Genomic DNA, 12,909 nt, shown 5'->3' with positions numbered 1-12,909 from the left:
GTGAGAGAGGGCATCCCTGTCTTGTGCCAGTTTTCAAAGGGAACTTTGAAATGATGCCAGTTTTCAAAGGGAACTAAAAAATGAATGATTTTTTAAGATCAGAATGAATAAGACCTATTTTTTGATAGCACAACAGTAGGACTATATTCAATAATAATTTAATTGTACCTTTTAAAATAACTGAAAGAGTATAATTGGATTGTTGTAACACAAAGGATAAATGCTTGAGAGGATGGATACCCAATTTTCTATGATGTGATTATTACACATTGCATACCTGTGCTAAAATATTTCATGTACCCCATAAATATAAACATGTACTATATAACCACAAAATTAAACATTAAAATTTAATTAAAAATAAAATATAATATTGAGGCATTTTAAAGTTTTTTAAATTAGCAAATCTCATATCTTAGAAATAATACAACATTTTAAGTGTCAGGATATAAACTTGGTTCAGTAGCTGATGATAGTTGCATTTTGATCCAATTAAAACCAATGAATCTTTACATGTTTTGAAGAATAACACTTATTTGCAGCATTTTAGCAGACTGAATTTTCTAAATTTGATATACTCCAAGCACATTCATACAGTGTAGAGAACATTCTGATCACTCTGGCAATCATACTGCAGAGAAAGTACACTGAGAAGACAGAAGGGCCATGGGCACACTGAACACAGTTGCTGTGTTTATAAAAAGCATGTTAGAATAAACAGTGGGAAAACACTTTTGAAGCCAAAAGTAGCTTTTAGTTTCTTAACTAAACCAAATCTTTAGAACTTGAATAAATTCCAGGAAGTGCTATTTTCAAGTCTTGTTGCTTAGTACCGTCACAGCAATAAAGAAAGCAAACAAGATTTCTGTTGCGTCTAAGAGAACTATAAGAGTACACTTAACATGTGATGTTTTCTCTACTTGGATGAAACCAGAAAGAGACTTATTTTTTGTATTCTAACTATAGTGAATTTAAAAACCTGCCATCATATGCAGGTGCAGTTCTACTAAGAACCTTAGAACTGCACACATGCTAATTTGCATCTGAAGAAACTGATATAGGAATAGACAAGGACATTTATTCTAAATAAAATATAAAATAAAAAATAAAATAGAACACTCCCATCAACTTTGCTAAGAAAGTTACCACATCATCTTAAAAGTTTTTCTAAAACTATTCAAGTGCATATTGAATGCCAAGATTTATATTTTAGTTTTCTTCTCAAGAAAATTGAAACCTAGATAATATATGTAAATACCTTGCGCACTGGCTTGAAGATGTCTATAATTTCCCCATTGGAAAAGTTCATCACAAATCCTTGTACAGGTTCTTGGTCCCCCAAATGAGGCTTCCCATTCACTGCGAAGAGCAAGCCTGCAACAGCAAATCCAGTTAACTTTTCTTTAAACTATGGGCAAGAATGGACTTCTAATATATCCACGTATAATAGGCAAACAATAAATTTAGGGTCAAGCTGGTCCCTACAATTGGCAACAAAAGTAGAATATAAAATACTTAGTGTCTCCTCCTGAGTAACCAGATCAGTGGCAAACAGGTTAGTGGACTAACCTCCTTGTAATATGAAAATCGGGAACTGAAATGTGTGTTCCACTTGGAAAGTCAGTAGAAATCAGGAATACATAGATATTGATATATAGATATAATACGCATATATAGCTATTACAGGCATCCTAAATAGGAATTGGGGAAAGTCAGATTATTTAGGCCAATAATTTTGGAGTCTCAGATCTTTTAAAAAATAAGTAATATTTGCCATAGCTACATGGAAAATCCAAGAGAAAATCAAAGAAAATAACTGAAGTTATAGTCTATGTAGAACAATCTGATTTTAAACAACTGGAATTTGAAAACATGAGATGTATATTTCAGATTATCAAATACATATTTTTCCTTAATTAAAAAAGGCCATATTTTTAATTTTTACACCATGAATATACTTTTTAGTAAAATTATATTTCCTAACACAATACTATTTAATCAGAACAATGAAAATGGTGATGTTTACATTAAATAAATAATTCAGATGACTGAACCACTACATTTTCAAAGAATTAAAACGTAATAAAGTATACACAATGCTAAGCCACCATTTAAGATATTTTCATTATTCTTGAAGGATTATAGTTTTTTCTAGGATGTACTATAAAAAAACTATAAACATCAATTACTATTGTGCAAAATTATAGAGAAAATTATCTTTTGCTTAGATTCTGTTCTTAACCAGATTCCTTCTCAACTGATAATTTTCTTCTTATATTTAATTTATTTTTGTTTATTATGAACTTGATCACCCTCTTTATTAAGTAAATGGTCCTGACAAATTTTTCTTTAAATGTGCGGTAAACCAACCTAAGGAATCATAGTTGTGAGAACTTCTTATTACTTTTTCTTTATTCCTTGAGGAAGCCAAATTTGCTCTGTATCCAATCACCTGAGTCCCTTGATTTTTATGTCCTAAATAAGGTGGGGGGCTGCTTGGTCCAGACAGTAGCCATATGTAACTTATAAGAAACATAGGCCGGGTGCGGTGGCTCAAGCCTGTAATCTCAGCACTTTGGGAGGCCGAGATGGGCGGATCACGAGGTCAGGAGATCGAGACCATCCTGGCTAACATGGCGAAACCCCATCTCTACTAAAAATACAAAAAAAACTAGCCGGGCGACGTGGAGGGCACCTGTAGTCCCAGCTACTTGGGAGGCTGAGGCAGGAGAATGGCGTGAACCCGGGAGGCGGAGCTTGCAGTGAGCCGAGATCCGGCCACTGCACTCCAGCCTGGGCAGCAGAGCGAGACTCCGTCTCAAAAAAAAAAAAAAAAAGAAACATAAATATTGCAGTAATACCTATAAATAGTCAATGCGACTTTGATACAGGTATAAATATTTTTATTAAAATATATTGTGCCCTTTAATTGTGATTTTTTCAAAAATTCCTCCTGTTATTGATCTCATTTCACTCCCTTATGAAAAGAGTATATTTTCAATGTTTTCACCATAAAAACATGGTAAGTATGTGAGGTGATGGGTTTGCTAATTAGCCTTACTTAGTCATTCCACATTGTAAACATACATCAAAATATCACATTGTACTCTACAAATATACACAATTATGTCAATTACAATTTTAAAAATACTGTAATAATTGTATGTAAATTTCAGAAATTAAGTATATTTTCAGTAGTTCATTATTTAAAGAAAATATAGTGAGTTGTTTTGTAATATGTTATATGTATTTTATTAGTCTGACTTATTTTTCAGATTTTATTAAAGTCAAGAAAATCTGTTATGAAAATGAGAAAAATGTTCAAGATTTTATTGATTATTTATCCTCGTATTTAGGCATAAGCCACACTTATTTTTACATATTTTATCTTTTAAAAAAATTGGTCACTACTCTTTTTAAAAATGTGAAACGAGTATTTTGAATACTGATTTTATCACACATATACCATCTGTTGATGTGTGAAGACAAATATTAATTATTTAGTACTGGAGCAGATTATCATAATTAAGAGAAAATGAAAATCAATGTTTGGGAACATTTTTAACCCCTTCCAAACAGGTGTTAAATCCTTTGAGTTCTTCATTGTTTCTATACAATGAATAGTGGTACTTTAATCAAAACTGAGTTAGAACACACTAACAGTTTTAAGATACTTTTAAGATGTGAAATATAATGTATCTTCAACCTCCAACAAGAAAGGAAATTTATAAAAAGAGCACATTAAGATAAAAAAATTTTTAAGGATAGAGTACAGTAGGACAGAAGACAACAAACGTATTACGATGAAATACCTGGTATATATGAAATTGCAAATACATTTCTTCCAAATGATGAATGCTTAATCTCTCTCACAAATTCTTTGGTGTCAGTTTTAAAACACTGGATCCGACCATTTTCCCGGTCTGCCACACATAATTGGCCCAAGTGAGGCACAAGGGCCAAGCTGTGAGGAATGGTGAACTGGCCTGGCAGAGGACTGCTCCCTGAAGACTCTGCAGAACAAAGAAAAGCCTTAGATACACAATTTAAAAAATCACCCAAAGTTTGACTCTCTAGTAAGTTTCTAAATTCATGATGGTAAACCATTAAATGCCTGGAGCCAGGGGAAAGATAAGGTAAAGCAATTTATAAGTTTATAATGTCTTTTACCCACAAATGCATTACAGATTTTCTCCCTATTTGGACAGTTTTTTGGTGGATGCATTATTTTCCTTGTAAGATGTGTGTGTGTGTGTGTGTGTATGTATGTGTGTGTGTCAAGCTAACTGGATGCACACAATGACCCAGGTTACAATGACCCTGTAGGGGACAATTACAGCTTAAAGAATGTGAGTGGTGGCCAGTATTGAGTTTCCAGTGATGCTGGCTAAGAATTACAATTGGAGATTAAGAGTCTTATTGGGTACCTTCTCCCCACTGTGTGATGAACTCTCCACTTGGTGAAAACTGCACAATCCTGCTGTTGCAGTAACCATCTGATACATAAATGGCTCCAGTGCCTGGATCCACAGCCACATCAGTGGGTTGACAGAAGTGATTCTGGTCACTGCCTGGTTGCATGCTCCTTCCCAAGATTAATATAGGGCCTTCTTTATTGTTTGGATCCAGTTTGAACACCTTTTTAAAAAGGAACAAAAGCTTTACCTACTTTTCATGGTTATTAGTGATTTACGCTCACATGACTAAGACCACTGTCACAAGCAATTGGAGTAGAACCTCCCAGAGACTTATTTAAAAGAATATATTAATACATTTTACAACTGAATGGGATCCTAGAAATCATCTGGTCTGGTTCCTTCATTTGATAATAAAGCCTATGAAGATTAAGTGATTTGCTCAAGATCACCCGATTAATTAGTGGTGAATGGAGACTAGCACATGGATACCCAGTTCCGTCCACCCTGATGTTTCCTTTTTGTCTTTCCTTAGCTAATACTACAATGCACTCCAGATAATACATGAGCAATAAATGTTTACTGAGATGATGTTTTCCAAGTTATTTGCCACCTATTCATAAAAAACATATTACAGTTACACAAGATATAACTTCTTTTAAAAGTAACACAAATTTGACTTGTTACATATAAATATACATTTTCTAGAGGCCTAGCTAGCCTCAATTTATAGAAGATTAAGGCAGTTTAAGAAAAAAACAAAAACATAAGTGAAAAAATAGAAATAAGACTTAGGGCCAGGCACGATGGCCACATCTGTAATTACAGCACTTTGTAAGGCTGAGGTGGGTGGATTGCTTGAGTCCAGGAATTCAAGACCAGCCTGGGCAACATGGCAAAATCCCATCTCTACAAAAAATTTCAAAAAATTAGCTGAGTATGCTGGTGTGTGACTGTGGTCCCAGCTACTTGAGAGGCTAAGGTGGGAGGATCACCTCAGCCTGGATGGTGGAGGCTGTAGTGAGCCAAAATCGTGCCACTGCACTCCAGCCTAAGGGACAGAGTGAGACCCTGTCTCAAACAACAACAACAACAACAGTTAGGAACAGAGGGAATAAAGACAAATACAGACACTTAAGAAAATGGTTGGGAGGGCCCATGTAGTTATTTGAGTGAAGCTTCACATCTGGCCCAAGGGACAAGTGTGACTTCATCATTTACATACTAGCTTTTTCTAGCATTGAGTTCTAAAAGAAATATTTCAGATGTGGATTGTTACGGACTGAATGTTTGTGTCTCAAATCCAAATTCACATGTTGAAATCCTAACCCCCAATATGAAGGTAATACAAAGCAGGACCTTTGGGAGGTAATCAGGACAAAAAGGTAGAGTTCTCATGAATGGGATTAGTGCCATAAGAAGAGATAACAGAGATTACTGTCACTCTCTCTCTCTGACCAATCAAGGATACTGTGAGAAATTAGCAACCTATAACCCAGAAGAGGGCCCTCGCTAGAACTCAACTGTGCTGCTACCCTGTTCTTGAACTTCCAGACTCCAGACTTGTGAGAAACAAATCTCTGCTGTTTATAAGCCACCCAGTCTATAGTACTTTGTTATAACATGCTGAACTAAGACATGGCTGCTCTATTTTCTTGCTATAACGTACTGGGTCACAGAAGAAAAAACAAACAAAGAAACAAACAAACAAACAAAAAACCCCATAGAACTCCAGAGCATTTCAAAAGCATAATTCTGTTAGCTTCTAATTTGAATATTACCAAAAGGACGACTACCTGATGGAGAGCCACGTCTGTGACCCAGTAATTCCCATCTTTATCTATACTCAAGCCATGTGGCAAGTAAAACCTGCAAAACAAAAATATTTGTGTTAATTACATATTTACTCTCAAGGCATATGTGACAGAAATTTTTCTAATTACTCTGTAAAGACAATACAAAGTTATAAATTGATAAATGTATACTTGCATTATTATAGAAAAGGCCAAAATGAATTGTTAAAAAAACTGTTATAATAAGATTTCCTTGTGACAAACCTTAAGTAGTATTTAATAGTATTAAAATTTATAAATTAAGCCTGCATATAAATTACAGATGTTTATGAAAAAGTATGGTATATTAGAGAAAACAATATCAGTTTAAAAACAGGTTCTAAGGTCATAAATATTAACATCTTACAAATATGTATAAAACTGTCTTAAGAAACATAAATGGATTGATATAGTTTGAGGTTAAAAGATGTTGCAAGGAAATGTAATGTGTTAATATAAACTATTAGATAATATAACTCAAAGGCTTTAAAGAGTGCCTACTAAAGACAGTAAAACCCACAGCACATAACTTTCAGCCAACATGGGCTGTAAATATCTAAGCAAAGTGAAATAGTGAGCCAGATAAACATTAGAGAAGGTTAATCTGGCAAATTAATCTTAATGATCTGGGTAAGGAACTTGGACTGAGCTAACAGAGACACGGACAATACATTGAGGTGGTTTGGTCCAATGATATCTGACAATCCACTAGCTCTGTTAGCTTCTAATCTTAGTGTAGTGTTGACAACACAGATTTTTTTTTTCATGAGCCATAACTGTAACACTCTGATTTTGACTAATTAGCTGAACTAGATCCCTGTTTTGACAACTGAATGTGAGGATTATGATTTGCTTTCAAACAGATACTCCACCGATGGCTAAGTTGATTTAGCAGTAGTTGTTCTGCTTTCCCTTTAATTCCTTTCTGGAATGAAGGTGCTTCTGGTTAATGAATAGAGCACCAATGAAACAGGTTCAAACATTTCACCCCTGACACACCATCTTGAGAATGCTATTAAAAAAATTCTAAGCAGCATTATTATTATCTCCACAAGCAGCTGCACTCAAAACGGTGGCTACCCACCTTGCGAAGAAGCTGGCTTTCCCTGTGCTTAAGCAGATGGAGAAGGGTATAGTTACTGAAGCTGTCAGGTTACAATAGTTCAGGAGATCTATAAGCAAGTGCCTCCCTCACTTCTTTCAATAACCATAAATATCAGCCAACTTTTTTTTTTTTTTGGCTGCTAAGTGCCATCTTGAAATAAGACTAAATAATGAGCAGTTTTCAAATCCAAATTACATATGCATGATAAGGAATGCTAAAAATGACATTTGTTTAGTATTCACTTTGAGATGGAAAAAGAGAAGCTCTTTTTCTTAATGATAATCACTTGATGAGTTTGGTTGTCCTGAAGAATTTTTCTGCTGAAGAATTTTTTTGCATCATTAGATCTGGTTGAGCAGCAACTCACTTAATCAACTATGCAAGATATGTATTACATATGTAATATGTAATAAGCTTGACTACATATTAAAATCACCTGGAAACTTAAGATTATTAGCCCCACTCTATACAAAATCTAAATCTAATTTTTTAAATGAAAAATTGACAAATTTTCATTGTATACATTTATGGGGTACAATGTGATGTTATGACATATGTATACAATGTGCAGTGATTAAATCAAGCTAATGAACATATCCATCACCTCAAATACTTAATATTTTTTGAGGTGAGAACATTCCAAATATACTCATTTAGCAATTATGAAATAGGCAAGGACCTGAATAGACAGTTCTCAGAAGAAAACATACAAATGGCACACAGGCAAGTGAATCTAAATTTTTTGGAGCTTCCCAGATGATTCTAATATTCAGTCAAGATTTAGAAACATCTATTTAGAAGATGAAAGATGGGATGGCCCAGTTAGTTTTCTGCTTTCTTAAGTGCAGCTATACAACACACTCAAATTTCAAGACTCTATGATACATGTTACACTCAATATATGTAGTACAAGTCTTAACAACATAAGTCATTTAACTCACAGATTTTTTCCACTGGACTGGAGTACCGCAGCATTATTTGGATCTATGACAAGAATAGTGTCTTCTTCAATTGGTCCTAGTCCTATTTGCTGGTAAACAAACTTGCTGTCAAACGAGCTAAACAAAATGCAGCACATAGGAAATGAAACAATCATAAACTCCTATGAAATTGAGAAATGCAGACCATTCACTTGAGATTCTAAATACAAAATCAAAAGAGATCAAATGTATTTGACTTCACTCTTTGTCCACCACATTTCAGTCATTTGGATTATAATATACACCATTAACCTGTAGAACCATGCTACTCAGGGTGGTCAGTGGAACTGAAGCATTAGCATTGCTGGGAAATGCAGTTTCAGACCTACTGGACTGAATCTGCATTTTCACAAGACCCCTGGGTGGTTCCTATGCTCACTGGGGTTTGAGAAACATTGATCAAGAACTCTTAATGTACCTGAAAAATTTCAAAAGCTCTTCAAAAGAGTATGCAGTTATTCAATAGACATTTTCTTTCAAATTGTGAAAGAAAATATGACTTATTTTAACTTTGTCATTAATGATAATAGCTGGAACAGCAGTGATCAAAATGTTTGTTATATTTTAGGTGCAACATGCGAATACATATTATAGAGATATAAAAGAAAATGTTCAAAGTATTTAAAAGTTATAAAACCAAATCTATCCTCGAGACAAAAATATGCTTAAAGGCATAAAACTTACCAAATAACAGCTATTCTATAACTATAAAAGGAACAACTATGTAATAATTAATTTAAAAACTTAAATGTGACAATTTCTGCTTTTAATCTCAGTACCTTTTAGGTTATTATAAAACATTATGGACATATATTCATATATATACTTTCAAAATTATATTTCGATTTAAATTGTTAGTAATATAATCCCTTAAATTCACAATTATCACAGACACGGTACTTATTTCCTTTTCTGTTTGGGAAATTATATGTCAAGGGGATGAATGACAAAGATAAGCTCTTCTAATCTAAGCTTCTGTAATAGAGAAGTAAGTGTATGAACCACCAAAAAATCAAGTTATCTTCTCAAAAAAGGATTGGATCAGTACATATTTGAGGGATGTGTCTGTGTGCATGTGTGTGTGTATGTATGTGTGTGTGTTTATAAATACACATATCAAGTCAATAAATGGCTTATGAATATTATTGTAAAACAGAATTTCCTTTTAGCATCAGGCAAGGTTGTGAAAAAAGTATTAACATTTTGTAGTTCAACTGTTTAAGCAAAAGAATCTGAATAACATTAAATATTTGCTATTATATATTTGCAATTTGGGAAGGTAACAGACCACTTGGATCTGTCATGAATCCATTGATCAGCTGGCTGCCATTTGTATGGAACTTATGTAGAGTCCCAGTACTGTACATAAATAGGAGAATGAAAAAATTCTTAAATTATATTCTTTGGCCATTAAAAAATACATCACACAATTATCTGAGCTACTTGACTGTTACAGTCTTTTGGGTATAGTTTTCCTGTAAGATAACAATAAGTCCCTGAAGTAGTTCTTATTAATGATGCATTCAATTGAACACAAAATATTGATTCAGCTTTGTCAATCTAAAACTTAAGTAATATTCTTTACACATGCTATTATATGCAGTTAAGAACCACACAGTGGTATCTAGAAAAAAAAAAAAAACAAATTTATGAAATGGAAGTAGCATCATTAACAAAAAAGATTTCATAAAATATTTATGGGGGGTCATTATCAAACTGAAATGTGAAATTGTATTAGGTAGGAACCAATGTAAGAATATTCATAGTATTATTAAATCATGGGAAAATGGTAAAGGGCAAATATGAAGTCACTCTTGCTGGTATGAAACACCAAATAATTTATCCTATATCTCAAACTCTATTTTCAGTATGAATTTATTTACTAAAAATATCATAACTATTCCTCTGAAAAACATAGGTACTGGATTCAACCATTAATAATCTTTTATTTTTTCAACTTGACTATAATAATGGCTAACAAGTTCAGCACATCTGAGACTCAGTATATTGTAACCTTCACATTCATATGTAATAGGTTAAAGTTTCTTCATTCATTATCTCTTTCTAAGGTATGATACGGTTTGACTGTGTCCCCACCCAAGTCTTATCTTGAATTGTAGTTTCCATAATCCTCACCTGTCGTGGAAGGGACTTGGTGGAAAGTAATTGAATCATGGGGCGGTTACCTGCTTTCTGCTGTTCTCGTGATAATCAGTGAGTTCTCATGAGATCTGATAGTTTTATAAGGAGCTTTTCCCCCTTTTGCTTGGGACTTCTCTTTCTTGCCATCATGTGAAGGACATGTTTGCTTCCCTTTCTGAAGCAATCTGCCTGATTGTAAGTTTCCTGAGGTTTCTCCAGCCATGCTTAACTGTAAGTCAATTAAACTTCTCTCCTTTATAAATTACCCAATCTTGGATATGTCTTTATTAGCAGTGTGAGAAGGAACTAATATAGGAAATTGGTACCAGAAATGGGGTGCTGCCACAAAGATACACAAAAATGTGGAAGCAACTTTGGAACTGGGTAATAAACAGAAGTTAGAACCATTTGGTGGGCTCAGAAGAGGACAGGAAGATGTGGGAAAGTTTGTAACTTTCTAGAGTCTTGTTGAATGGCTTTGACGAAAATGCTGATAGTGATATGAACAATGAAGTCCTGGGATGGTCTCAGATGGAGATGATAAGCTTGCTGGGAACTGGAATAAATGTCACTCTTGCTATATTTTAGCAAAGAGACAGTTGGCATTTTGCCCCTGCCCTAGAGATTTGTGGAAATTTGAACTTAAGAGAGATGATTTAGGGTATCTGGTGGAAGAAATGTCTAAGCAGCAAAGCATTCAACGTGTGACTTGAGTGCTTGTAAGAGCATTCAGTTTTATTAATTCACAAAGATATGGTTTGAATTGGAACGTATGTTTAAAAGGGAAGCAGAGCATAAAGGTTTGGAAAATTTGCAGCCTGATGATGTGCTAGAAAAGAAAAACCCATTTTCTGAGGAGAAATTCAAACCAGCTACAGAAATTTGCAAAAGTAATGAGGAGCCAAAAGTTACTCGTCAAAACAATAGGGAAAATGTCTCCAGGGCATGTGAGAGGTCTTCACAGCAGCCCCTTCTATCACAGACCCAGTGGTCCAGAAGGATAAAATGGTTTGGCTGGGCCTAGGGCCTTGCTGCACTGTGCAGCCTCAGGACTTGGTGCCTTGTGTCCTAGCTGTGGCTAAAATAGGCCAAGGTACAGCTTGGGCCTTGGCTTCAGAGGGTGCAAGCCCCAAGCCTTGACAGTTTCCCTTTGGTGTTGAGCCTGTGGTCGCAGAGAAGTCAAGAATTGAGGTTTGGGAACCTCTGCCTAGATTTCACAAGATGTATGGAAATGCCTGGATGTCCAGGAAGAAGTTTTCTGCAGGGGAGGAACCCTCACTGAGAACCTCTGCTACAGCAGTGTGAAAGTGAAATGTGGGGGCAGAGTCCCCATACAGAGTCTCCACTGGTGCACTGCCTAGTGGAGCTGTGAGAAGAGGGCCACCACTCTCCAGACCTTGGAATGTTAGATCCATCCACAGCTTGCACCATGTGCCTGGAAAGGCAACAGACACTCAATGCCAACTGTGAAAGCAGCTGAGAGGGAGGATGTACACCTCTTAGCCACAAGGACGGAGCTGCCCAAGGCTGTGGGAGCCAACCTCTTGCATCAGTGTGACCTGGATGTGAGACATGGAGTCAAAGGGTATCATTTTGGAGCTCTAAGATTTGACTGCCCTTCTGGATTCTGGACTTGGATGGGGCCTGCAGCCTCTTCATTTTGACTGAATTTTCCCATTTGGGAGGGACCTGGTGGAAAGTAATTGAATCATGGGGGTGGTTACCCCATGCTGCTGTTTTCTGGTAGTCAGTGGGTTCTCACGAGATTTGGTGGTTTTATAACAGCCTTTTCCCACTTCTGCTCAGCACTTCTTCTTGCCGTCATGTGAAGGATGTGTTTGCTTCCCCTTCTGCCTGATTGTAAGTTTCCTGAGGCTTCACCAGTCATGCTGAACTGTGAGTCAATTAAACCTCTTTCCTTTCTAAATCACCCAGTCTCAAGTATGTTTTTATTAGCAGCATGAGAAGGAACTAATAAAAGGTTTAAGTCTCACATTCCTCATTATTCAGAAACATTTCAGTGCTTTGTAAAGGCACAATGGCAATCTAAATGATGTGAAAATTAGGTGTCTGCTATTAGGAGTTAAAACCTTTCCCCCTCTTTTTTTAAATGGAAATGTTGATTGAGATAATTGTAAATGCATATTCAGTTGTAAGAAATAAAAAAGTTCATCAAAAAGCTTATCCACCATGATCAAGTGGGCTTCATCCCTGGGATGCAAGGCTGGTTCAACATTCGCAAATCAATCAACGTAATCCAGCATATCAACAGAACCAAAGACAAGAACCACATGATTATCTCAATAGATGCAGAAAAGGCTTTTGACAAAATTCAACAGCCCTTCATGCTAAAAACGCTCAACAAATTCGGTATTGATGGAACGTACCTCAAAATAATAAGAGCTATTTATGACAAACCCACAGCTAATATCATA

The 12,909-nt window shown here is 35.4% G+C and overlaps 1 protein-coding gene across 17 annotated transcripts in view; it reads right to left on the bottom strand.

The window, feature by feature from the left end:
- The window catches only part of PAM (peptidylglycine alpha-amidating monooxygenase), a 304,923-nt gene that overhangs the window by 28,860 nt on the left and 263,154 nt on the right, over nt 1-12,909 (bottom strand). For all 17 annotated transcript variants that reach the window (XM_023212219.2, XM_023212220.2, XM_026454292.1 and 14 more), the window contains 5 exons: nt 8,294-8,410; nt 6,212-6,284; nt 4,428-4,638; nt 3,813-4,013; nt 1,259-1,374 (listed from right to left, as the gene is read on the bottom strand). In XM_023212219.2, the coding sequence (XP_023067987.2) occupies nt 1,259-1,374; nt 3,813-4,013; nt 4,428-4,638; nt 6,212-6,284; nt 8,294-8,410 (718 nt within the window). The remainder of the gene's footprint in view (nt 1-1,258; nt 1,375-3,812; nt 4,014-4,427; nt 4,639-6,211; nt 6,285-8,293; nt 8,411-12,909) is intronic.

The sequence above is a fragment of the Piliocolobus tephrosceles genome, chromosome 4, assembly GCF_002776525.5.
Source record: "Piliocolobus tephrosceles isolate RC106 chromosome 4, ASM277652v3, whole genome shotgun sequence".
Classification (NCBI taxonomy): Eukaryota; Metazoa; Chordata; class Mammalia; order Primates; family Cercopithecidae; genus Piliocolobus; species Piliocolobus tephrosceles.
The sequence above is the reverse complement of the archived record's forward strand: the minus strand, read 5'-3'. Positions and strand labels throughout refer to the sequence as shown.